Raw genomic sequence first — 27,680 nt, forward strand, 5'->3', positions numbered from 1 at the left:
TAAACTTCCCTCTTAGAACTGCTTTTGCTGCATCCCACAGGTTTTGGGTCGTTGTGTTTTCATTGTCATTTGTTTCTAGGTATGTTTTGATTTCTCTTTGATTTCTTCAGTGATCTCTTGGTTATTTAGTAGCATATTGTTTAGCCTCCATGTGTTTGTATTTTTTACAGTTTTTTCCTGTGACTGATATCTAATCTCATAGTGTTGTGGTCAGAAAAGATACTTGATATGATTTCAATATTCTTAAATTTACTGAGGTTTTATTTGTGACCCAAGATATGATCTATCCTGGAGAATGTTCCATGAGCACTTGAGAAGAAAGTGTATTCTGTTGGTTTTAGATGGAATGTCCTATAAATATCAATGAAGTCCATCTTGTCTAATGTGTCATTTAAAGCTTGTGTTTCCTTATTTATTTTCATTTTGGATGATTTGTCCATTGGTGAAAGTGGGTTGTTAAAGTCCCCTACTATGATTGTGTTACTGTCGATTTCTCCTTTTATGGCTGTTAGCATTTGCCTATGTATTGAGGTGCTCCTATGTTGAGTGCATAAATATTTACAATTGTTATATCTTCTTCTTGGGATGATCCCTTGATCATTATGTAGTGTCCTTCTTTGTCTCTTGTAATAGTCTTCGTTTTAAAGTCTATTTTGTCTGATATGAGAACTGCTACTCCATCTTTCTTTTGATTTCCGTTTGCATGGAATATCTTTTTCCAGCCCCTCATTTTCAGTCTGTATGTGTTCCTTGGTCTGAAGTGGGTCTCTTGTAGACAGCATATATATGGGTCTTGTTTTTGTATCTATTCAGTGAGCCTGTGTGTTTTCGTTGGAGCATTTAATCCATTTACATTTAAGGTAATTATCGATATGTATGTTCCTGTTACCATTTTCTTAATTGTTTTGCGTTTGTTTTTATAGCTCTTTTCCTTCTCTGTTTTTCTTGCCTAGAGAAGTTCCTTTAGCATTTGTTGTAAAGTTGGTTTGGTGATGCTGAATTCTCTTAACTTTTGCTTGTCTGTAAAGGTTTTAATTTCTCTGTCAAATCTGAATGAGATCCTTGCTGGGTAGCGTAATCTTGGTTGTAGGTTTTTCCCTTTCATCACATTAAGTATGTCCTGCCTCTCCCTCTGGCTTGCAGAGTGTCTGCTGAACGATCAGCTGTTAACCTTATGGGGATTCCCTTGTATGTTATTTGTTGCTTTTCCCTTGCTGCTTTTGGTATTTTTTCTTTCTATTTAATTTTTGATAGTTTTTTAATATATGTCTTGGCACGTTTCTCCTTGGATTTATCCTGTATGGGATTCTCTGCGCTTACTGGACTTGATTGACTATTTCCTTTCCCATGTTAGGCAAGTTTTCAAGTATAATCTCTTCAAATGTTTTCTCAGACCCTTTCTTTTTCTCCTCTTCTTCTGGGACCCCTATAATTTGAATGTTAGTGCATTTAATGTTGTCCCAGAGGTCTCTGAGATTGTCCTCAATTCTTTTCATTCTTTTCTCTTTATTCTGCTCTGTGGCAGTTATTTCCACTGTTTTATCTTCCAGGTCACTTATCTGTTCTTCTGCCTCAGTTATTCTGCTATTGATTCCTTCTAGAGAATTTTTAATTTCATTTATTGTGTTGTGCATAATTGTTTGTTTGCTCTTTCGTTCTTCTAGGTCCTTGTTAAACATTTCTTGTAGTTTCTCTATTTCCAAGATTTGGACATCTTTACTCTCATTATTCTGAGTTTTTTTTCAGATATGCTGCCTATTTCCTCTTCATTTGTTTGGTCTGGTAGGTGTTTACCTTGCTCCTTCATCTGCTGCATATTTCTCTGTCTTCTCATTTTGTTTAACTTACTGTGTTTGGGGTCTCCTTTTCTCAGGCTGCAGTTCGTAATTCCTGTTGTTTTTGGTGACTGTCCCCCATGGGTGAGGTTGGTTCAGTGAATTGTGTAGGCTTCCTGGTGGGGGGCACTGGCACCTGTGTTCTGGTGAGTGGGGCTGGATCTTGTCTTTCTGGTGGGCAGGACCACATCCGGTGGTGTGTTTTGGGGTGTCTGTGAACTTAGTATGACTTTAGGCAGCCTCTGTGCTAATGGGTGGGGTTGTGTTCCTGTCTTGCTAGTTGTTTGGCATGGGGAGTCCAGCACTGGAGCTTGCTGACCGCTGGGTGGAGCTGGGTCTTAGTGTTGAGATGGAGATCTCTGGAAGAGCTCTCGCCGATTGATATTAGGTGGGGCCGTGAGGGCTATGGTGGTCCAATGTCCTGGACTCTGCTCTCCCACGTTGGAGGCTCAGGCCTGACACCTGGCTGGAAAACAAAGACCCTGTCAGCCACATGGCTCAGAAGAAAAAGAAGAGAAAAAAGAAGAAAAAAGAAATTAAAAAAATATTTAAAAAATAAAAGTAAAAAAAATAGAAAGAAGAGAGCAACCAAACCAATAAACAAATCCACCAATGATAACAAGCACTAAAAACTAAACTAAGATAAATATAAAAATCAGAAAGAAATCAGTCGCAGACAGCAAACCCGAAGTCTACAGTTGCTCGCAAAGTCCACCGCCTCAATTTTGGGACAATTCGTTGTCTATTAAGTTATTCCACAGATGCAGGGTACATCAAGTTGATTGTGGAGCTTTAATCTGCTGCTCCTGAGGCTGCTGGGAGAAATTTCCCTTTCTCTTCTTTGTTTGCACAGCTCCTGGGATTCAGCTTTGGTTTTGGCCCCACCTCTGCTTGTCGGTCGCCCTCAGGCATCTGTTCCCCGCCCAGACAGGAGGGAGTTAAAGCAGCAGCTGATTAGGGCTCTCTTGCTGTCTCAGGCTCGGGGGAGGGAGGGGTACAGAATGCAGGGTGAGGCTGCGGCAGCAGAGGCCGGCGTGACATTGCAGCAACCTGAGGCGCACTGTGTGTTCTCATGGGGAAGTTGTCCCTGGATCTCGGGACCCTGGCAGTGGCGTGCTGCACAGCAGCAGCAGCGTTAGCATTTCATGCCCATCTCTGGGGTCTGAGCTGACAGCCGTGGCTCACGACCATCTCCGGAGCTCACTTAGGCGGTGCTCTGCCTTCTGTGGGCACACGGGGAAGGAATCCCCTCTCCTTGTGCACTTCAAAACAGGCAGGTCCAGACTTTTATCCGGACTCCCTCCCGGCTAGCTGTGGTGCACTAGCCCCCTTCAGACATGTCTTCATGCAGCCAACCCCAGTCCTCTCCCCGCGCTCCGACCGAAGCCCAAGCCTCAGCTCCCAGCCCCGCCCACCCCGGCGGGTCAGCAGACAAGCCTCTCGGGCTGGTGAGTGCCGGTCGGCACCGATCCTCTGTGCAGGAATCTCTCCGCTTTGCCCTCCGCACCCCTGTTGCTGTGTTCTCCTCCGCGGCTCCGAAGCTTCCCCCCTCCGCCACCCGCAGTCTCCGCCCGCGAAGGGCCTTCCTAGAGTGTGGAAACCTTTCCTCCTTCACAGCTCCCTCCCACTGGTGCAGGTCCCATCCCTATTCTTTTGTCTGTTTATTCGTTTTTCTTTTGCCCTATCCAGGTACGTGGGGACTTTTTTGCCTTTTGGGAGGTCTGAGGTCTTCTGCCAGCGTTCAGTAGGTGTTCTGTAGGAGTTGTTTCACACGTAGATGTATTTTTGATGTATTTGTGGGGAGGAAGGTGATCTCCACGTGTTAGTCCTCCGCCATCTTGAAGGTCCCCCCAGATTGTGTTTTTGTTGTTAAGTCTTGCATGGCAGTTACTACATGTTGGCTACTCTGTTCCACAGGTCTTCTTATTCTGGGGTACCAGAGTCAAAGAGAAGCTCCTTTTGGGGACATGCTGCTCTTGTGGCAGAAGGCAAACAGCAGAACCTTTTTTTTCTTTTCCTTTGTGCATCATCTAGTTTCACTTGCTCATAGGGTGCCAAATGCAGAGGCCTCTTGCCCACCCTTCAGAGTCCCTCCTGCCCTGTGCATTGTTATTGTTAGGTTGTGGAGACTCTGGATTTAAAAAAAATTTTTTTTATTGGAGTATAGTTGGTTTACAATGTTGTGTTAGTTTCTGCTGTGCAGCAAAGTGAATCAGTTATACATACATATATCCACTCTTTTTTAGATTCTTTTACTGTAGAGGGCATTACAGAGTATTGAATAGAGTTCCCTGTGCTATAAAGTAGGTCCTTATTAGTTATCTGTTTTATATATGGTAGTGTGTATATGTCAACCCCAATCTCCCAATGTATCCCTCCCCCCATTCCCCCTTGGTAACCATAGATTGTTTTCTATGTCTGTGACTCTATTTCTGTTTTATAAATAAGTTCATTTGTACCACTTTTTTTTAGATTCCACATTTAAGCAATATCATATGATATTTATCTTTCTCTGTCTGACTTTCTTCACTATAACAATTTCCTAAGTCCATGTTGCTGCAGATGGCATTATTTCATTTTTATGGCTGAGTAATATTCCATTGTATATATGTACCACATCTTCTTCATCCATTCCTCTGTTGATGGACACTTAGGTTGCTTCCATGTCCTGGCTATTGTAAATAGTGCTGCAGTGAACATTGGGGTGCATGTAGAGTCTGGATTTTTTTTACATTCCTCTGTAGAGTGTGTTTTTTAAAGCAGATAGTAAGTTGATTGGACTCAAAATGGAAACTTGGTGTTTTGGGTGCAACTCTAATCTCAGTTCAGTTCTTTATCTTTCGCGCAATTGTTTGAAGTCTGTCCCATGCAAGTGAGGTCAGCCAGAGATTTGGGCCCAGTTTAAAAAACAGAATTTGAGCCTTCCTGTCTCTGGTCTCTCCTTTTCAGGATTCCTTCCTCACTTTCCAGCATCTGTGGTTGTCTCAAACTTCGTCCTCTGGTTCTTCAGTCAAGAAGGATGGAAGGTTTTCTATTCACATTTTAGCTGCCTTGCCTGGCACAGGCTGGAGCCTGCCTTCAGACCGGAAGCACTGAAAAAAAAAAAAAAAGGAAGCTTAACACAGAGACTCACCCAGTACCATTCTCTTCTCCCACCTGTTGGTTCGGCTCCAGAATTTGCCTATCTTTGTTGCTCTTTAGTGCTCACAGGTAGTTGTTTTCATATTTTGTCCAGAGTTTATATGAAGCAATGACAGATTTTATCCTCAGCTTTAGTGGGGTTTGAGGAGATGAGAGAGTAGAGGAATAGACAGGTACAGTCATCCCTCCATATCTGTGGGTTCCACATCTGTGCATTGAAAATTTTTTTGAAAATTCCGGAAAGTTCCCCAAGGCTCAAGTTCAATTTTCCATGCACTAGCAGCTATTTACATAACATTTACATCGCACTGGGTATTGTAAGTAATCTAGAGATGATTTAAAGTATACAACAGGATGTGCACAGGGTATCTGCAAATACTACAGCATTTTATGTAAGGGACTTGAGTATCCAGAGATTTTGGTAGCTATGGGGGGTCCTGGAAGCAGTCCTCCACGGATACTGGATACTGAGGGATGTCCATACTGGAGGTGTATTCTTGGAATCCGTCTATCACAGAGAAGATTAGGAGGGCTCAGTGTGTCCTTACCAGGATAAGCGGCGCGAATCAAGCCCTGTGAATCAGCCTAGGGGTCTTTCTCAGTGTGCTGGAGTGGCCTGCCCAACCTGCCTGCAATGACATAATGGTTTCCTTAGAGGGTTCCTGTACCCCGGGAGTTTCAGAATTACATGTGGAAGTAGTGAAATGAAATTAATGGAAAGACAAAGAGCAAAACCCCATAGAAGAGATTGAGAGGACAAATGACAAGGAGGAGTATCGCAGAAGTCAAGGGAGAGAGTATTACAAAAATGAGTGAGAGGATGGACGCCATGAAGATGTGCATAATGGTAAAAACCTGGGGACCAGTGACTGGATTTGGAAATAAGGTGGTACTTTGTAGGCCTTGGCTGAAGCAAGGAGTGAGTAGAATGAGATTTGATAGATGGCGCATGAGTAGGGGGTGAGGAAGGCAAGCCTGTATCTGTAGACAGCCCTTTCTAGCAGAGAGAAGTGGAGGGGAGAGAACTGGAGGAGAGTGAACTCCAGTGAGGGTTGTTGTTGTTTATTGTTTTCCTTTAAAAGTGGGAAAGACTGCAGCATGTTTAAATACTGATAGAGGGAATTCCTGCACTTTCACTACCAAGGGCCTGGGTTCATTCCCTGGTCGGGGAACTAAGATCCCACAAGCTGCATGGCATGGCCAAAAAACAAACAAACCCCCTCCCCCCAAAACTGACAGAAAGCAGCCAGTAGGAGGAAAAGGTGAAACCACTGACGGGCTCTACAGAAGGGGTCCTTGAGAAAGAGGTTGGGGAGATTTAGGGCAGGGGTGAAGGGATTGGCTTTGGGCCAAGAGGAGGAACTCTTTTTTTTTTTAAATTGGAGTATACTTGATGTACAATATTGTATAGGTTACAGGTGTACAATGTAGTGATTCACAATTTTTAAAGATTATACTCCATTTATAGTCATTATAAAATATTGGCTGTATTCCCTGTATTATACAATATATACTTGTAGCTTAAAAATTTTTTTAATTAATTTTTATTGGAGTATAGTTGTTTTACAATGTTGTGTGAGTTTCTAGTATATATCCTTGTAGCTTTTTATGCATAATATTGATAGTTTATACCTCTTAATCCCCTACCGGTATATTGCTCCTCTCTCTTTCCCTCTCCCCACTGGTAACTGATGGTTTGTTCTCTATATCTGTGAGTCTGCTTCTTTTCTGTCGTATTCACTAGTTTGTTGTAATTTTTAGATTCCACTTCCACATGTAAGTGATATCATACAGTATTTGTCTTTCTCTGTCTTATTTCACTTAGAATAATAGCCTCCAAATCCATCCATGTTGTTGAAAATGACAAAATTTTATTCTTTTTTATGTCTGGGTAGTATTCCATTGTGTGTGTGTGTGTGTGTGTATATATATATATACACACATACACACCACATCTTCTTTATCCATTCATCTGTTAATGGACACTTAAGTTGCTTCCATATCTTGGCAATTGTAAATACTGCTGCTATGAACATTGATGTGCATGTATCTTTTCGAATTCGTGTCTTTATTTCTTTCAAATATATACCCAGGAGTGGAATTGCTAGGTCATATGGTAGCTCTATTTTTAGTTTTTTGAGAAACCTACATACTGTTTTCTACAGTGGCTGCACCAATTTACATTCCCACCAACAGTGTACAAGGGTTCCCTTTTTTCCACATCCTCTCTGACATTTGTTACTTGTGTTCTTTTTGATGATAGTCATTCTGACAGGTGTGACGTGATATTTCACTGTGGTTTTGATTTGCATTTCCCTGGTCATTAGCGGTTTTGAGCATCTCTTTGTGTGCCTGTTGGCCATCTGCATGTCTTCTTTGGAAAAATGTCTATTCAGATCTTCTGCCCATTTTTTTTTTTTTTTTTTTTTACGGTATGCGGGCCTCTCACTGTTGTGGCCTCTCCCGTTGCGGAGCACAGGCTCTGGACGCGCAGGCTCAGTGGCCATGGCTCAAGGGCCCAGCTGCTCCGCGGCATGTGGGATCTTCCCGGACCGGGCCACGAGCCCCTGTCCCCTGCATCGGCAGGTGGACTCTCAACCACTGCGCCACCAGGGAAGCCCCTGCCCATTTTTTAATCAGGCTTTTTGGGGTTTTTTTGATGTTATATGAGCTGTTTATATATGTTGGATATTAACCCCCCTTACTGCTCATATCATTTGCAAATATTTTCTCCCACTTCATAGGTTATCTTTTTGTTTTGTTGGTGGTTTCCTTTGCTGTGTAAAAGCTTGTAAGTTTAATTAGGTCCCATGTGTTTATTTTTGTTTTTATTTCCTTTGCTTTATGAGACAGATCCAAAAAAAAATATTGCTACGATTTATATCAAAGAGTATTCTGCCTGTGTTTTCTTCTAAGAGTTTTATGGTTTCTGGTCTTACATTTAGGTCTTTAATCCATTTTGAGTTTATTTTTGTATATGGTATTAGAGAATGTTCTAACTTCATTCTTTTACATGTAGCTGTCCAGTTTTCCCAGCACCAGTTATTGAAGAGACTGTCTTTTCTTTATTGTATATCCTGGCCTCCTTTGTTGTAGATTAATTGATCATAAGTGCATGGGTTAATTTCCAGGCAGGAGCTCTTCTTAAAATGGATTCCATTTAATATGATGAACTCTCTGGGCATACTCACAAATTCTGAAGTTTGCATAGATAAACATTAAAAATAGATTTAAAAAAAGGTAAAGTATTGCGTATCCTCTTTATCATGATGAAAATATCCTTTTCCCTCTTCCAGGCTCATGACCCTAGTTAGCTGTTACGTTACAGTTTCTTTCCTTTTGCCAGACTCTTTTCAAATGCCTTTCTTTAATTTTGCCTAATGATGGGAAGTCAAATTGTTATGGCTTCCCAGCAAGTTCTCTTTAACCTTTACTTAACTCAGAGTTTAACTCGGGGCTTTCCATACTAGATAACTTTCATGGCTATGCACCTAAAAGAAACTTATTAACATCTTTGACCAATTGTTTTCTTGGTTCATAGTCAGAATGGGCACAGAGACTAGGAAATGTACCACAGGAAGAGAAGGGAGTGTTCTTAAACAAAAAAATAAGCTACTAAAATTGAGCAATTTCTGGGAAGGATAAAATATTTTTCTTTTACGTGAGCTTAAAGGCTGTAAGATTATGTGAGGTTGGGAACCTGCAGTTATGTTGTGGTTAATGATAGGTTTCAGTGAATGTTCTGAACATAAAAACATAATGAGAAAACACATAAATTCTGATTAAATTCACCCTTAAGCCACAGTAAATAATTTTGGGTGGAAGAGAAGTGAATTAGACTTTAAACTTCTTTCCTCTCTTCAGAGGTAGATCACTACGTCCGTAAATTCAACCCATAAATGTACTTTCATTACAATAACTTAAATTTTTTGTCGGAGGAGGAGATTCAGTTAACGATTTCATTGCCTGAACATGGTCAGTAAGGATTTTGCTGCGTCACATTTTGCTTTTGAAAAACCAGCTTCAGGAAAGTCCATGAATTGGTGAGTTTGGTGGTGGGCATTTATCTGTTCTTTTCTTGTAGCAGCAGGAAATGGGGGCATTAAGCACATTTTAGTTGCCAGAGAGCTTGGCAGGCCTTGTAGGAAGGTTCTTGCAGTATCTCTGAGGGGAAGTTGGTTCCCTCAGTAGAAGTAACAGCAGAAGAGAATGTTGTGCCCTGTGTGCGGGGTTCCAGGGTGCGACAGGGCCGTGACAGGAGAGCGCTCCTGGCTGCTCTGGGCTTCGGGGGGCTCCACGGGGCAGCTTGGGCATTCAGCTTTGTTCCTCAGTGCCTGCCCCTGGTATCCCCTGGTATCTCCTTTGTTGGAAGCAAAGAGGGCTGAACCCTTGGGTAGGCGTCAGTGAAGACAAGTTTGTATGGAGCTGTGTGGTCTCAGGCTGCTTTCAACCCCACTCCACCCCTTTGGAGCCCTTCCCTGAGAACAGAGACTTTCTGACCAAAGCCACTTGGCAGTTAACTGGTTTTCAGCCAGGGTTTTCTGGGCACTTCCATTTCTCTCTGAAGCCCGGGGCCTGACGCTTCTGGTTCCCTGCTGCAGTTGGTTTCGCACTGAACACACACCAGCGTGAGTACTTGCACACTAAGGAGAGTAGGAGCATGGAGTCGATTCTTGGGTTCTTGTTTAGCCCATTCCCTCCATCAACCCCGACGTACACAGGCAGCTTCCAGTCGCCTCGGGTCACTGGGCTTCCTCTTGCTGTTTGCCAGCATGGGGCCCCCGAGAAGGCAGCCCAGGCTGCAGGTCCGGTAACTGCTGCTGAGATGTGTTTTTAAACCTACCCAGAGGGTATTACAGGGAGTTCAACTGAAGCATCTCCTATTTCCCCCTTTGAGCCCTAGAGAGACGAATTCTCCGGCTTCCTAACTCCCTCCTCCCATCCCAGCAAGCATTTTCAGGCCCCGGTTTGGGTTTATCGACAACCATGTGTATAATTCATGCAAGACAGGTTACAGTGGAGCGTGTTACCTCTGCTAGTCAAGCATGGCTCAGTAATGCTGCTCCACATTTTGGCCAGGAAGTAGGTTTTATTGGTGTTTGGGCCTGATGTCTTCCTGTCCGGAAGCCTTCCCTTTCCCTTGGTGAGGTTGTTTTAGCAAGCACCACCAGGGAAAACCTACCTTCCTCTTGTCCAGTTGGATAAATGGCTTTCAGGCAAAAACAGGCCATTGTGTAAAGCAGAAGTTCTCGGAGGATGGGGGGGAATGTTTGCTCAAGAGAGTTTGCCCTGGGCAGTGGGAGGCTGAGACTGCCCCGGTAGGCGGTGGGTGCCCAAGCTGAGCCCTGGTGCCGCAGGGTGCTTCGTGGTGGTGTTGCAGTCGCATCTTGGCCTTTCTAGAACTGTGGGATGCTTTGGGAAGAGAGCGCTTCCTAAACTCTTCAGTAAAGGGTGTCTTGCTTTTCCTATCCCATCGTTTTCATATAGCCTGAAATAATGGGGGTGCTGATGCCAGAGAGCTGAGAAGTGAAAGGTTCATTGCCTCCATTTATTGGCCTTTTCTACTGGGTTTTCTGTGAGATCGAATAGAGGCAGGAGGTAAATCTCAGCAGGAGCTCTTGGGAGCACAGAGAAAGAGGTGGTGGGCCCTGAAAAACAGAAGTTAGCTCCACAGTGAACAGGTTGGGGGAGGGAGGTGGAGAGAGCAGGCACAGGGGAGACCTTCCCAGGGGTCCAGGGCGGCTGAGGTAGAATGTGCGTGGGGAGTGGGGGAGAGAGGGGGCAGCTGTGGTTGGGGAGGAGGCCGAGGCAGGTCCAGGAAGGCTTGCATACTATGTTGGAAAGTTGGGTGTTATCTGGAAGATTTTTAATCTGAGGAGTGAAAGGTGCGATTTTGGTTTTAGAGAGTTGATTTTGACCACACTATGAGGATGGAAGTAGGAGTGGCGGGAATGATGCAGGAAGCCCGGGGGATGGGTTGTCACATGACCCACATGAGAAATGGTCAGGGTCTGAACTGAGGGGGAGAGACACACCGAGGAGCTGTGAGGCGGGCACACTTGGGGAATGACTGGACCGTGAAGGCGTCTGACTTGAGAGAGGAGTGAATGGCAGTATCTCTCGAAAGCCGGAAACAGGAGGAAGAGTGCTTAAGGGATAGAGGAGAGGATGACTTCTCAGCAAGCATTTGTAGAACCGGGTTGAATGGAAACCATGAGCCTTATTCCAAGGCAAGGGCCCCCAAGGTGTGTGCTTATTTTCCTTGCAGGAGAGATTTTGGGCCTCACAGGGTGTTACCGGTGAAGATCCACCAGCCCGACCCGTTTGTCCCAAGCGAAGAGGATATGGATCTGCTCACGACGTATAAACAAGATTACAACCCGTACCCTGTCAGTCGAGTGGACCCCATCAAACCTCGGGACAATAAATACCCACGCGGGGGCAAGATGGAGTGTCTGCCTACTTACAAAGGTGGGAGAGTGCCTGAGGCGCAGGTTGGGGGAAGGATGGGCTGAGCCTGAGTGCTGGCTGGGAAGTGGGTTTTATACACACACCCCCTCAGCGCGGAGGTTGGGCAGAGTACTTTTTTTTTTTTAAAACATCTTTATTGGAGTATAATTGCTTTACAATGGTGTGTTAGTTTCTGCTGTATAACAAAGTGAATCAGCTATACATATACATATGTCCCCATATCTCTTCCCTTTTGCGTCTCCCTCCCACCCTCCCTATCCCACCCCTCTAGGTGGTCGCAAAGCACCGAGCTGATCTCCCTGTGCTATGCGGCTGCTTCCCACTAGCTACCTGTTTTGCATTTGGTAGTGTAAAATACTTGAGGACGTGTCCTCAAGTCCATCCTCTTCGTCTGCGTCTTTATTCCTGTCCTGACCCTAGGATCTTCAGAAACGTCTTTTTTTTTTTTTAGATTCCATATACCTATGTTAGCATATGGTGTTTGTTTTTCTCTTTCTGACTTACTTCACTCTGTATGACAGGCTCTAGGTCCATCCACCTCACTACAAATAACTCAGTTTCGTTCCCTTTTATGGCTGAGTAATATTCCATTATATATATGTGCCACATCTTCTTTATCCATTCATCTGTCGAGGGACACTTAGGTTGCTTCCATGTCCTGGCTATTGTAAATAGTGCTGGGCAGAGTACTTTTTGTGGCCAAATCTGGCCTGCAGCCTGTTTCTGTACAGCTAGAGAGCTAAGAATGCTTTTTAAAGTTTTGAATGCTTAAAAAAAAATGAGAAAAAGACTATTACTTTAGAACATGTGAATAGTAAGTGAAATTCAAAGTTCAGTATCATGGCTATGTTTTGCTGGAACACAGCCACACCCATCTGGTTTCTCTGTTATCTATGGCTACGTTTGTGCTACAGCAGCAAAGCTGTGGGGCTGAGACAGAGACCGTATGGCATGCGAGGGCTAACACATTTAATATCTGGCCGCTTACAGAAAATATCTGCCAACCCCTGCCTCAGCTTGCCGTTCCCATCCTATATGAGGGAAGCATTTCAAGTTTAGGCTTAGTTGAGTTCCACCACTGACTGATGGATTGGTTCATTAAAAAAATTATGAAAACGTAACATACAGAAAAAATGCACAAATACATAATGATACAGACCAGTGAATTTTGAGTAAATACACGTGGAAACAGGATGCAGATCAAGACATATAGCATTGATACTCCCTTCCAGTTACCATTTCCACCCAGGATAGAACCATTATGCTGACTTTTAACTTCATAAATTACTTTTGCCAGGTTTGAACTTCATTTTAATGGGACGATTGCATTCTTCATTGAGCACCTCCTGCATCCCAGGCATGGTATTGGGAACTGTGACCTGCCCTTGACTTTACAGTCTAGTAGGAGAGACAGGGTGTGGAGTGGCGGGTGTGGTAGCGCAGGCAGCGTGTCGCTCTCTCCGTGCAGCACGAGCCGCAGGGCTGAGACCATGAGGATGGAGGCCCGCTTTGTGACCATTAACTTTGCTGCTTACGATGCACGTGGCTGCCTTAAAAGTAGGTGCTGAACTGTTCCTGTCACATGTCTGTGGGTGTCTATGTGATCGTGATGATAACGGCTTTTACTTAGCCATGCCAAACACTTAGCCGAGGGGAGGTGGGGAGGCTTGAGGGGTTGTAGGAATCTTCCTGAAGCCCTTCCAGGAGCTCTAGATCTATTATTCTTGAAGATTCTGCATGTGGCTGAGCTTCTCTGCTTTTTCTTTGTGTGTGTGTGTGTGTGTGTGTGTGTCCGTGTCCTTTTACTTTCTTACCTTCAGTGTCGTCCTCTTCCACTCTTCTGTAGCCGCCTTCTGCCAAGCCACATTCTGGATGTCGTCATACCCCTGCATGGCTCCACCTTCGTGCCCTCCGCCACCGGCTCCTTCTGGCTTGCTCCCCTATTTACGCCCACCTTGACAGTCCTTGGCCTCACTGGGATCTCCAGCCCACTGATGCCTCAGCCTTCCTTCTCTCAGCATCAGCCCCGCCTGTGCCTGTCATCATACAGCCTATTCCACATTATATCACTGCAGCCCGTCTCTTACTCCCTCTCTCTTCTGTCCTGCGGTTGCTTCCTCCTAGCAGCAACCGAACCCTGTCTTCTCCATGTCTACACCTGGACATGTGCCTGAGCATCGCTCCGACCTTGTCAGCTCATCTCCACTGTCCACAGAATGGAAGCAGAGAGGGCTTTTGCAGATGGCAATCTCACGTGACCTCTGCCTAAAACTCCTTAAGTAATTATTATGGTTCTTAGGATAAAATCCTCTGCTTCCTTGCAGATTTGGTTCCTTCTCCCTGAGCCCCTCTGCTCCGACCACAGGAACTTCTTTCAGTTCCTTTGCTCTATTTCTTTTCTGTCTCAGGGCATTTTGCACTGCTCTTCCCTCTTTAGAGAGCTGTCCTCCTGTCTCCTGTCCAGCATCATCCTTCAACGAGTGGCGAAAGGATCACACCTTCAGAGGGAGTCCCAGACCTTCCCTCATGCCAGACCAAACACACCCTGTTAGGTGCTTGTTTTGTAATTCATTTTGTAATTTTGTTTAACATTGTCTCCTTGGCTAGACTGCAAGCTCCTGGAGGGCGGGGATCTTTTTCTTTGCCTGTTACCCTCAACAAAGCAGGCACCATAGCAGATGTTTTACTAAGGGGTCAGCACAACCAGGCATGTGGTGGGATGGCACTCAGGCCTCTGCAGGGCTCGTTTGTCTCCCTTTTCATCCAGTGTTTACAGGAGGGCCAAAAATGGATGCTGAGAACCAGGAAAAAACAAAGCTGCCATGAGCACTTCCTTCACTGGGGGAGGGGCAGGGACTTGGTCGGGCTCATCCAACTACATCCTCTACTTTCCACATCCTCCCTGTGGGCTGCCTGGATTTACACATCTTGGAATAGTTAGAGATTCTTCAGAACAACTGCCTGCTCAGCTCAGTTTTCCTTCCCCGCCTTGCCCTACATGCAGGGAGAGGTCTAGGGGTGAGAAATGCTCCTTGCTTTCCTTAGGGGTTGGCAAGGATGGAGTAGCCTAGTGGTGTTATTTTAAGGAAAGTCCCCCCACTTCCTCCCACAAAATACTCACCCCTCAAAATCAACACACAGGAGAAAAAAAAAAAAAAACAATCCTAATACTTAAGTTTTAATCTCTCCTACCTCCAGCTCTCCCATATTCCTCCCCTTCTCCAAACAGTTACATCTCAAATTGCCCTCTGCAAACCAGAGGATAGTATTCCGCTGCTAAAACTGAATCATGGCTGACTTTTCCCTACTGAGAAAGTTAAGATTGAGAAAACCTTATTTTCTTCTCTTTTATTTTTCTTAAACTTCTGGCACCTGTTAACTGCTATCTACTTACACGTATTTAATGAATGTATACCAGTGAAGTAGCAACAGGACTCTTCTGAACCAGGCAGGCTTAGACCCTTTGTTTTTTTTTTTTAGTTTTGTCTGTGTTGGGTCTTCGTTGCCGTGCACGGGCTTTCTCTAGTTGCGGTGAGTGGGGGCTACTCTTCGCTGGGGTGCACGGGATTCTCATCATGGTGGTTTCTCTTGTGGCGGAGCACAGGCTCTAGGCGCGCGGGCTTCAGTAGTTGCAGCATGTGGGCTCAGTAGTTGTGGCACGCAGGCTCAGTAGTCGTGGTGCATGGGCTTAGTTGCTCTGCAGCATGTGGGATCTTCCTGGCCCAGGGATTGAACTCATGTCCCCTTCATTGGCAGGCGAATTTTTTTTTTTGAATTTTTGGCTGTGTTGGGTCTTTGTTGCTGCACATGGGCTTTCTCTAGTTGCGGTGAGTGTGGGCTACCCTTCGTTGCAGTGTGTTGGCTTCTCATTGTGGTGGCTTCTCTTGTCGTGGAGCACGGGCTCTAGGCGTGTGGGCTTCAGTAGTTGTGGTGCACGGGCTCCAGTAGCTGTGGCTTGCTGGCTCTAGAGCACAGGCTCAGTAGTTGTGGCACACAGGCTTAGTTGCTCTGTGGCATGTGGGATCTTCCCTGACCAGGGATCGAACCCGTGTCCCCTGCATTGGCAGGCAGATTCTTAACCACGGTACCACCAGGGAAGTCTCAACCCTTTGCTTTTATTCTGGCTACCTATGTACTTGAGGGTGGATTTCATAGTTCTCCTCTGAAATTCAGGTTTAAAAAGAAACAAATCAGTTTGTAGTCAAAGAGAACGTATTTGTCATGAGAACTCACCTATAGGTGTCAGTTTGCAGCCTATGTGTCTTACTAGTTTTTTGAATAATACTTCCCATATCATATAATCTCAGTGGTTTATTTTTTCCATGACTCCTCTATGATACAGTGGCTTCCAAAACTTGGTCTTGAATGCCAAACACGTACTTACAGTTTTTAGCACAGGAGATGCAGCAACAAAGGTGTGTTTAGTGAGGGAACAAATGAACGAATGGTTCTGGATCACCGTTTACGAGGGCTCCAGGTGACACCTTTTGGCATTAGATTTGCGCAAATCCCCATCAGGTCTGTTACTCTGTGGGTGCAGGCCAAGAGCAGGAGTGAAGATTAGAGAAGACCCATGACGTTTGCTCTGCCCTGTGGTTGGTCCTGCACAGCCTCACGCATCTTTGAGGGTCCACACCCTTGCCTTATCTCTTGGTTTATCACTCATTTGATGACTTGTTTCTCTTGTGGAAATTTGCTTTCCTAAGTCTTTTTCGTAGCAACCTTCATAGTTTTGTGGCCATACATTGATTCTCCTTACAAAGGAGGGGAAAATAGAAATCAAAGACCAAGGTCATTAAATATATGTATTTCAATGGGTGCATCTATATTACGTCTATATGCTCTGCTTACTATTGGTTCCATAGGAAAAATATTCAAAGTTTTCTCTTACTACTCTTATGGCCAGCACCTCTACTGGGCTCCAGAAAACCACCAGTAATATATGCTCCAGTAGCATTTGGTTGTAATTTTGACATTTTCAAAACGCTGTGCAATTGGAAAGACTGAGAGTGTAATTAGTTGATACCCAGCTTCAGGTTTAGCTAAGTTTTTTTTTTTTTTTTTTAAAGACACATTATTGAATGGAATCTCTTTTAAAGAGGTTCTTGCCAATTACACACATGACACTCTGGTCCTGAAGGGCTTTTACTGGTGGCTTTTCAGGCATGTGAATAGTTTGTCATGTGGAATTCTGAGGTTTTCAGGGTCCTGTGGAGGTTTTTTGTAATATATGCTGGGTGGAGGAAGTTAGGAGGTTAGATAATAATGTGGTTTCAGCTGTATTGTTGGGTATCAGAAATCACATGAGGCAACTTTCAGTTTAGGAACCTGTTTTCGTAACACTTCATCCATCCCAGAAGAGGGCCAGAAAACCCTGTCCTACCCACCCCCAGGCACCTTGAGGCAGTGTGTAGGCATCTACAGGTAGATGCCCCCATTTCAGTGAGGCTTAAAGTCTGAGGGGGAAACATGTGGTTTATATTCAGCGAGATGGTTCCCTCTAAGGCCCCCTAATGCTTTCAAGATGCTGATAGAGCCATTAATGGCTCTTGGAGAAAGATTAGATTTTCAATTAAAATGAAGCCAATTTAAAATAAATAGCTGGTAGTATTATTAGCCTAAAATAAGCTTAAGAGTGTGCCTGGGGGGTGGGGTATGTCAGGCCTTACAGAGTGGTAGAGTGAAGAGCCTGACAAATTCTCTTCCCAAAAAAGTAACAAAATAGTAAAAACCAATCATTTTAGGACTCTGGAAATCAACCAAAGGCATACAACAAATTGAGAACCATTTATTCAGGAAAAACTACTAAACCTTGTTATGAACAGTGGGGGTGTGTGGTATTTTATCCTGGGGCTGCTTCCATCACCCCTCCCCCAAGTTCCCTCTGTGTGGTAGGTTCTGCCTGGGTAGGCTGGGCTGTGAAAACCAGCAGCTCTGCTGCCAGTGGGGGCTGATTGGAGTAAAGTACATACGCAGGCATTCCCATAAAAAAATTGTGAGATGAATGGCAAAATAACCAGGGAAGACAACTTGTGCAGTTAGTCTGAGGTTGCAGTACTACTTGAAGCAAGCAGCAGTCCAGTAGAAGAGTCAGAAATTTCCCAGAGAGATCCAGAGAGTGAGACAGACACAGAGTAGGCCTTGATAAGCTCATACATATTCCTGGTGGTCTGGAAGACTGTGCATACGGGCAAGGCAGTGTGCAGGCTCAAGAGATCAGAGAAAGGGTCTAGTTATTTACTCATCTTTCCTGGCTGGATATGATGCCTAGTGCATGTGCAGAGGAGACAAGAGACAGCCCAGCAGAAAATAAAAGCCGGGGAAGACTTGTTAATTGCCCGATCTTTGACTCTATTCTCCAACCCACACACGGATCCATTAGCAAATGGTGAAAGCCTTAGCGGCTTAAGGTGATGAAGTATAACTTCTGGTGAATCATAGGCTGATTGCTAAACTGTGCTGATAGAGGGTGGCTCTTAGGAACCTAGGCTTAAAAATAAAATCAATTAAAAAGAAAACACTCAGCAAAAACATCAGTGGCCGCGCATTGCAGGGGAGATAAGTCTCTATAGAATTACTGCAGGCAGGTCACTAAACAAACAGCAAAAACTATTCCCGGTGGAAGATCAGAATCCAGGGTTGCTGAGGCATATTGTCCAAAATGTTGAGTTTTTAACAAAAGATGATGAGGCCTAAAAAGAAACAGGGAAGTCTTATCCAGGAAAAAAGCAGTTAATAGAAACTGTCTCTGAAGAGGCCCAGATGTTAGACCTAGCAGACAAATATTTCAAAGTAGCTATTATAAATATGTTCGAAGAACAACAGGAAACCCTGTTTAAAGAAATAAAGGGAAATATAAAAACAGTTTCCAGTCAAATAGAGAATACTATAAAGGGAAATCCTAAAAATAATTGAATGAAAACTGCAATGGGAAGGACAGTAATCAAAATAAAAAAATTCATTAGAGGTGCTTAATAGCAGATTTGAGCTGACAGAAGAAAGAATCCATGAAAATGGAGATCTCAGTAGAGATTATCCAATCTGAAGAATGAGAAAAAATTGAGAAAAATGAACTCAGAGACTTGCGAGATACCATTAAGTGTACCAACAGACAGATAATGGGAGGCCCAGAAGAAGAAGGGGCAGAAAAGTATTTAATTGTCAAAACTGTTAAGTTTGATGAAAAATACTAATCTGCACATCCAAGAAGCACAATCCAAAGAGAAGAAATGCAAAGAGATCCACCCCTATTCACATAACAGTCAACCTGTTGAAAGCCAAAGATTTGGAAAAGAGCAAAAGAGAAACAACTCATCACATACGGGGAAATGACAACAATAACTAACTAACCTCTCATCAGAAACAGTGGTGTGACCTACTCACAGTACTGAAAGGAAAAAAAATCCTGTCAACCAAGAATTCTATAACTATTAAAGATTATGCTTCAAAACTGATGGGAAACGAGGTGAGAAAGTGGCATGGACATATAGACACCACCCAATGTAAAATAACTAGCTAGTGGGAAGCAGCTGCATAGCACAGGGAGATCAGCTCAGTGCCTTGTGACCACCTTAGAGGGGTGGGATAGGGAGGGTGGGAGGGAGACGCAAGAGGGAAGAGATATGGGGACATATGTATATGTATAGCTGATTCACTTTGTTATACAGCAGACACTAACACACCATTGTAAAGCAATTATAATCCAATAAAGATGTTAAAAAAAATGATGGGAAAATATATTCCCAGATAAACAGAGACTGAGTTTATTTGTAGCTCACTGACTTGCCTTACAAGAAATAATAAAGGAAGTCCTTCAGGCTAAAAGAAAAGAATACTGAATGTTAACACAAATCCATGCAAAGAATAAAGAGCACTGATACAACTGCTTATATAGGTAAATATATACTTTTCTCTAAATTAAAAGACAACTACAGAACCAATAATTATGAAACTGTAGGGTTTATTCCAGGAATGCAAGATTGGTTTAACATCAGTAAATCAGTTAATGTAATATACTATATTAATAAGGTAAAAGCAAACCTACATGATTGAAAGCCACAGATAAAGCATTTGACGAGATCTGATACCCATAAAAGCTCTCAAGAAACTAGGAATAGAAGGAAACTTCCTCAGCCTGATAAAGTGCTTCCACAAAAACCCCTATAGACAACATCATACTGAATGTGGAAAGACTGAATGCTTTCCCCTTAAGATTGGGAACATGGCTAGGATAGCAGTTCTCACCTCTTTTATTCAACATTGTAGTTGAGGTTCTAGCCAGTGCAGTAATGCAAGAAAAACAAATAAATAAATGCATCTAGATTAGAAAGGAAGAAGTAAATCTGTCTTTATTCTCAGATAAGATAATCCTAAAGAATCCACAAAAAAAAACCTACTAGAATGAATTCATCAGTGTGTCAGTGTTGGAGAGCAATATATAAAAATTAGCATTGAAAAAATATATATTAGCATTGAAAATCTGAAAACAAAATTAAGGACAGTTTTCATTATAGCCTCAAAGTGAATAAAATATTTGTAATAAGTTAAAAAAAATAAATGTAAGACTTGTACGCTGAAAAGTACAAAATAGTGCCGAGAGAAGTAATATGGAAACAGGTAGCGATAGTCCATGTTCGTAGACTGGAAGATTCAATACAGTTAAGATACCGTTCCACCCAAATTTATTTATAGATTTAATGCTATTCCTGTCAAAATTCCAGCAGGCTTGTTGTTGCAGAAATTGGCAAAGTGATCCTAAATTTTATATGTAAAAATCAAACCAAAAGAACTGAAAATTTGTCTTTTTGACAAATGATGCTGACGTATTAGATATCCACATGCAGAAAAGTGAGCATAGACCTTACTTCACGCCATACTAAAAAATTAACTCAAAAAGTGTTAGAGACCTAAATGTAAAAGGTAAAATTTTAAATCTTTTAGGCTAAGACATAGGGAAAAAACTGAACTTGATGAAAATTCAAAACCTCTGTGTGCTTCAAGAGATACCAGCAAGAAAATGAAATGATAAGTGATAGACCGGGAAAAACTATTTACAAATCACATATCTGCTATTGGACTTGTATCTAGAATATGCAAATAACTCTTATAACTCAAAAATAAGACAAACAACTGTTTTAAAAAATGGGCAAAGGATTTGAGTAGATATTTTGCCAAAAAAGACACATGAATGGCTAATAAGCACATATAGAGATACTCAACATTTTTAGTCATCAGGGAAATGTAAATTAAAATACGATGAGATACCACTAAACACCCACTACAGAATGTCTATAATTAAAAAACAAACCATAATAACAGGTGTTGAAGATGTGGAGAAATGAGAACCTTCATACATTGCTGGTAGGAAAGTAAACTGGCACACCCACTTTGGAAGAGTTTGCAGTATCCTGAAAAGTTAAACATAGATTTAACATATAACCTATCAATTCTGCTTCTTGGTATCTATGTAAGAGAAATGAAAAGATATATCCACACAAATACTTGTCTGTCAATGTTCATAGCAGAAATTTTCATAATAGCCAAAAGGTGAAAACAACTCAAATGCCCATCAGCTGATGAATGGATAAACAAAATTTGGTATATCCATATACTCTAGTACTATGCAACAATAAAAAGGAGTGAACTGATATATGCTATGACAGGGATAAACCTCCATTACATGCTTAGTGAATGAAGCCAATGCAAAACACTACCTACTGTGCAATTCTCTTTATAGGAAATGTCCAGAAAAAGGCACATTTATAGAGACCAACAACTGATAAATGGTTGCCCAGGGATGGGAATGAAGATTGCAGATGGGCTTGATTGATATTTTTTGGGTTGATGGAAATGTTTTACAAATAGATTTTTTTTTTTAACATCTTTATTGGGGTATAATTGCTTTACAATGGTGTGTTAGTTTCTGCTTTATAACAAAGTGAATCAGTCATACATAAACATATGTTCCCATATGTCTTCCCTCTTGCGTCTCCCTCCCTCCCACCTACAAATAGATTTTTTAAATTTATTTTTTTATTGAAGTATAGTTGATTTACAATGTTGTGTTAATTTCTGCTGTACAGCAAGGTGACTCAGTATAACTAGATTTTGATTATAGATAGTTGCACAACTCTGTAGAAGTTATTGAATTGTGTATGAAGGATGGTACATTTTATTTTATGTTACACAAATCATACCTCAAGAAAGCTGTTTAAAGAAAGTGTGCCTGTGGACTCTACTGGTGTTGGCTATATACCTCAAAGACTCCTGGGAAGCTGCTTTCATTTTCTTTGTAAAGTTGTAGGCAAGAGAATTCCCTGTGGATTCCGAGTTGGCTAGCCAACACAGTGCCCTTATTCCCTTGGAGCGCCATATTTGATTTGCGTAGATTATAGGGACTTAATGGCTGTCACGCCACGGATGACCAGGGAGGCCTGGTAGGTCTGGCTGGTGGCCCAGCACTGGTGGGTTGTGAATCCCCTGTCTCACTGCCCTGCCTGCACCTTCACAGCCACTCTGCTGATTCACAGAGGCCACCTTCCCCTTAGAGGAGTGGAACTGTTCTTGGATCAGGGTAAACCAGCGGTTGGACTTCTCTGTTGGAATCGCTTCCCTGTATCCTCCCACGGCTGTGGACGCTCTAAAATCCCCGCATGCAGCCTTGTGGGTATGATGAGACTCCTCTAAATTTGTCTCTTCCGCACAGCAGCCCTCAGATACCACAAAGTTGGAACACCAAGCCCTTGGTTGAGGTGGTAGCAGGGATCTACTCTGTTCTTTGTCTCAGGGAACATCTCACTGGAGATTGGCTTGTGGCTTTGGGGCTTCTTGGAATACATGCAGGTTGAGTGACTGGATTTATGAGTGATGACCACTTCTGCTTTATTTTCAGCTGATTATTTACCCTGGAACCAACCAAGACGAGAACTGCTTCGTGTGCCACACAGCTACCGGCCAGCGTCAACCAAGTTTGATAGCCGAACCACACACCAGGATGACTACTCCATGAAGGGCCTGGTGAACACCAAGAGCTGTAAGCCTCCGGCCGCACTCAGGCTCTGTAACATCCCCCTGGAGGATCTGACAGACTACAAGATGAGCTACGTGGCCCACCCCATGGAGAAACGCTATGTGTATGAGCCGGAGAAGTTCAAGCCCTGTGAAATCCCCTTTGAAAGCCTTACCACTCACAACGAGTCATACCGGGGCCTGATGGGGGAGCCAGCCAAGAGCTTGAAACCTCCAGAGAGGCCTAGCGTGCTGGACACGCCGTTCTCTAACACCAGCGAATTCCGAGATAAGTACCAAGCTTGGCCAACGCCCCGGATGTTCTCCAAAGCTCCCGCCACCTATGTCGCTCCTGAAGAAAAGATGGACCTTCTGACAACAGTGCAGGCCCACTACACGTACCCTAAGGGTGCCCCAGCTCAGTCCTGCCGACCGGTGCTCTCGGTCAAGAAGGGTGGCCGCTTTGAAAGTTCCACCACGACCAAAGAGGACTTTAAGCAGTGGGTCGGCGTGCAGACCAAGCCAGTCAAGCCCGTCTCGCAGCTGAAACGTCCCACCGAGCCCTTGGACCACCTGACCACCACACGAGCCCACTATGTGCCCTGCCCTCCCGTCACTACCAAAAGCTGTAAGCCCGCCTGGTCTGGCCTCCGACGGAATATCCCTGTGGAGGGCCAGACCACATATACCATCAGCTTTACTCCTAAGAAAATGAGCAGGTGCCTGGCTTCATACCCTGAGCCTCCCGGCTACATCTTTGAGAAAACAGATGCTTTGGGGCACAGAATATACAGGCCAGTTTCCCAGACAGGCTCTCGGCCGAGCAGCCGTCTTTCTGTAGGTGATTCAGAAAATCCTAACCAGCAGGAGTTGACAGTGTCAGCTTGATTTTGAAAGATTGTAATTTAGAAATTGCAGACTACTTTTAAAAGCAGATGATTGAGCTATTCGTTGGACCAAAAAAAAAAAAAAAAAAAAAGAATTCCCCAAAATGAAAAAAAAGAAATCTTCACCATCGTTTCCAGCACACTTGAATAAAATGAGAATCACTTGACTCAAGGAAAATGACATTTAATCACTGGGTAATTAGTCCCCTTAACCCTCCTTCTGCTGTCTCCCCCTCTTGGGTCCCTTACCTTGTGCTCATGGAATCAAAGCTGGTCTCTGAGGGTTTTTTTTCCCATCCAGATGTATTTTATTAATTTAATCATTGTATTAATTGACATTATGATTAACCCTTGCCGAGTATGAAGTGCCAAAGAATATAAACTTTACTTTGGGGGGATCGAATCTGCAGGTCCACATGTTCACCCCACATGCTGTCTACACAGAGAGCAGGCTGTGTTCTTTGCGAGCTTCGGGGAGATTTCAGCCTAACTCTCTCATTGCCTCCGCGTCCTGGTGGGAGTGCCTTGGGCCTGATCTGGAGTCTTGTTTTGGGTTCTCTCTGCCCAGGGCTGTTGCACAGGGCATCTTTCTACCTCTTTACATCATGGCATATGAGCACAAGCAGTGTTGTCTCAATGGGTGTGGGTCTGGTCATGGGAGTTGGAGGGGTAGGAAGAGGTTCTATGGCAGTCCCAGGAAAGCATGGACCTGCCAGACCTCTCTCACTCCCAGACCAGCGCAGGCTCTGAGTCCAGGGAGAGGAGGGGGAAAAAGGGACCCTTGGCAACCAGGCAGTTGGCAGCTGGCCCTTGAGCTGTGAGCTCTTCGAAATGCTCAGAACCTGGAAAAAATGGCCTCAGCTTGGGCTGGTTCCTGGACCTGCCTGTCCTAAAATGACAGCTGTGATCAGACCTCTCACAAGGCTTGACACAGTGGTGAGCTGGATCCTATCCTGGAGAAAGGGCTGGAGGTTCCTCTTTGGGGCCTAAGGTTTGATCCTAAGGCTAAGTAGTTTGGAGATTTTTTTTTTAATTCAGAAGAGTCAAGGAGGGACTTTGTTCAGGAGGGCCCAGGCCAAGATCAGATGGATTCAGGGTCTGGGTGAGCCTCATACAGAGGGATGCAGATTGACACCTGGGATACCCACCTCTCTTTTGAGTCTGTGGAACCCTAAAATATACTCCATGGGCTCAGGGAACTGGGGAACAGTGTGGAGGGGAGAGGGGAAATTTCAGCTCAGTGCCTGTTCACAGGCAAGAAACCTGTGTCTCTTATCCAAGTCTGTCTTTCCATGGCTCTCACCTGCCTGGCCCAGACATTCAGGTCCCCACCCTTTTCTTCTCACGAGGTGTGCTTCTCTGGGTTGGGATCTATATTATTTAATCCTCTTGGTTATATCAGGTCTGGATGCCTGCCCTTACGTGGTAAAGAAGCTCAGAGAGATTGTGCAGCTTGCGGAAAGCCACAGAGCTTGGAGCACCAAGGCCAGGATTGGAACCCAGGTCTTCTGTTTCAAGATCCAGGGCTGTTCACCCAACACCAGGCACCCCCCCATCTGCAGTGGCTCAGATCGCATGGCTCCACAAACCACATCAAACCACACTGTCTCTGTCTCAACTCCTTTCTGGAGTCCATTAAGCTAAAGGAGACCACTTAGGAGGGTAGGTTTTATTATTTTTGTTTCATTTTCACAAATCAAATATTGGCACTTGATTTGAAACACCAAATGGTGCTAAAATGCTTATAAAAATGTAGCAATCTCTTAAGTAGCTGCCCCTTGGCCTCTACTATGACTTCCCCAGAGAACAATTTGTAAATTATTGGATCTGTTTCTGCTAATATTTTCCTTCAAATTCCTAAATAATATACTGCTGTCTGTTGATTCATCAATTTTATTTTTTAATGAAAAAAAAGTTTAAAAAATATTTTCTCACTATTTTTATTTATTTTTTTTGGCTGCATTGGGTCTTCACTGCTGCACATGGGCTTTCTCTAGTTGCGGTGAGTGGGCTTCTCATTGGGTGCCATCTCTTTTTGCAGAGCACAGGGTCTAGGGTGCAGGCTTCAGTAGTTGTGGCTCATGGGCTCAGTAGTTGTGGCTCACGGGCTCTAGAGTGCAGGCTCAGTAGTTGTGGTGCACGGGCTTAGTTGCTCCATGGCATGTGGGATCTTCCCAGACCAGGGATCGAACCCTTGTCTCCTGCATTGGCAGGCGGATTCTTAACCCCTGCACCATGAGGGAAGTCCCTGACTTATCAATTTTAGACATTGTCTGTTTTGGTAGATTAGGAATATTAATTCTTTTACGTCCCTTCCTTCTCTCCCCCGTCTTCTTAGTATAGTTATATGATAGTGTGTGGTTATATCAAAACTAATAAGCTTTTCTAATGTGTCTGATGAGTAGGAAGGGAAGAAGCTGAAGAAGGATGTGCAGACCTGGCTGATTCAGGAGCACTGAGTCCCCTTGGGGTGAGAAATTTCCTCTGAGCCCTTCCTTTGGTACATTTGGGGTCACCTCCATGGTGATCCCAGGCTAGATGAGCCACCCAGGGCATCCCTGCCTTACCTGTCTCTTTAGGACTTAAGGAGTTGGCTCTCCCTCTGATACCTGTCTTCCTTCTTATGAAAGTGGTTAATACAAGTAAAAAAAATTCATAAAACACATAAAGAAGGACACAAGTGGCTATTATGGGTACTAGTGGAACACCATGACTAAGAGTGTGCAAGGAGAGTCCAGCAGACCTGGGCTTGCATCTTGGCCCTTGTCACCCACTAGCTATGGGACCTTGGTCAAATTCTTTAAAATGTGGATAATAGCAATGCTGGTCTCATGGTTTTGTTGTTTGGATTGAATGATTGAGTATGTTTCAGTCACTCAGGCCTGGCTCACCTTTAATTTATTAAACATAGGTGAGGATGAGGACGGTGGTGGTGAAGACAGTGGTGGTGATGGCTGAATTCCGCCTGGCTGAATTTACCTGTGATTTTATTGGTCAGTGTTCACAAGTGTGCAGGTAAGGATAACTGCTCATGTTTTAAATTTTGTATATTTTATAAAGTTAAAGTACCTCCTTTTTTTTCATATAGTTAAGTTTACTTTTTAGTTGTTCCGAGGCAGGGTTGCTAACTGTGCTCCTTGGAAATGTCGTTTTAGGAAGTTACTTGGGCCACGAGAAGGGAAAGAGAAGGTGAGCTGCGCAGATGGGGCCTTGATTCCCCTCCCCTGCTTTGCCATGGTAGCTTCTTGTGATCAGTTCTGTGTATTGGACTCCCATATAAGAGTTTGTGGGAGAAAGATTCTTTAGCAGCTGTGAAAACACATGCACGTGCGTGCACACGCTGCTGTAATACCCCATAGCATCCTATTCAACAAACTCCAATGATGGAAGACTTCAAACACGTTGCCTTCTTTTGAAATATACATTTATAATTTATTTCATGTATTTTTCATTTGTGGGAATGATGTGGGAGCTTAATCACCTACGAAAGCACAGGGTTTTCAAGGCTTTCAGCATGTTATAAAAGAAAAATTATTAGAGACCAGAAATCAAACACGAAGAAAAGTTATGGCCAAGCAGGGAACCTGCTCCAGTGCAGAATCCAATATGCTCTGAGGATGAGGCTCTGGAGAAGAAAACAGGTGGAGCTTTTAAAGCCCAAAGATGGCAAACTCTATCCTGCTTAAGGAAGGCGGGGCCTCAGGGTGAGGCTGATTGGCTGGAGATAGTGGGACTAGTTGGTGTGGAGACCCTGGGTGGGGTGGATGTGGTCTGCTGGTGTAGCATATGGTGCCCGGGGGCATCTGCTGGGTTGTCCCACTCCTGACGATGGTGTCTTCCTGCCCGTGCTTTGTACGGGGCAGCCCTGTGTCAGCAGGCTAGGTGGCCAGGGAGCCCCTTATCCCCTGGTTCACCTTCCAGTGGGGCCACCTGTGTGGATAAAGACCCTGGCACATCACTTGTATTTTTTGAAGATCAGGAACCGTCTTTCGACTTGGCTTCCCAATTATGACATAAATACAGCACCAAGAATAGCTTGAAGGATCTCCGTTTTCCTGCTTGTTGCATTTTCACAGGGGTCAAAGTCTTTGAAGATGGGCCCCCCTGGCTTGGCTTTGAGATCTTATGCCAGGCAGTGTCTAGAGGCTGGGGAAGGTGGGGCCCATTGTCAGTGATTCTTCCAGCAGTCCCCATTTTTAGCACTGTTTGTCTCTCTGCTTTCTGTGGTACCTGCTGTTTCAAATCCTGAGCCCCTGCTGGGTTCTGCCTGGCAGACCTGCTCCCTATCAGCCCCAGCATGCCTGCGGCATTTTTATTCTGGGCTTTGCTCTACGCTCGT

The 27,680-nt window shown here is 44.0% G+C and overlaps 1 protein-coding gene across 1 annotated transcript in view; it reads left to right on the plus strand.

Annotated features, from left to right (window-relative positions):
* SAXO1 (stabilizer of axonemal microtubules 1) overlaps positions 1–23,342 on the plus strand; it is a 100,551-nt gene extending 77,209 nt beyond the window's left edge. The window contains exons 3-4 of the mRNA XM_019934096.2: positions 11,245–11,447; positions 22,339–23,342. Of these exons, the coding sequence (XP_019789655.2) occupies positions 11,245–11,447; positions 22,339–23,342 (1,207 nt within the window). The remainder of the gene's footprint in view (positions 1–11,244; positions 11,448–22,338) is intronic.
* Positions 23,343–27,680: the final 4,338 nt, after the last annotated feature.

Source organism: Tursiops truncatus, chromosome 6 (genome assembly GCF_011762595.2).
Source record: "Tursiops truncatus isolate mTurTru1 chromosome 6, mTurTru1.mat.Y, whole genome shotgun sequence".
Classification (NCBI taxonomy): Eukaryota; Metazoa; Chordata; class Mammalia; order Artiodactyla; family Delphinidae; genus Tursiops; species Tursiops truncatus.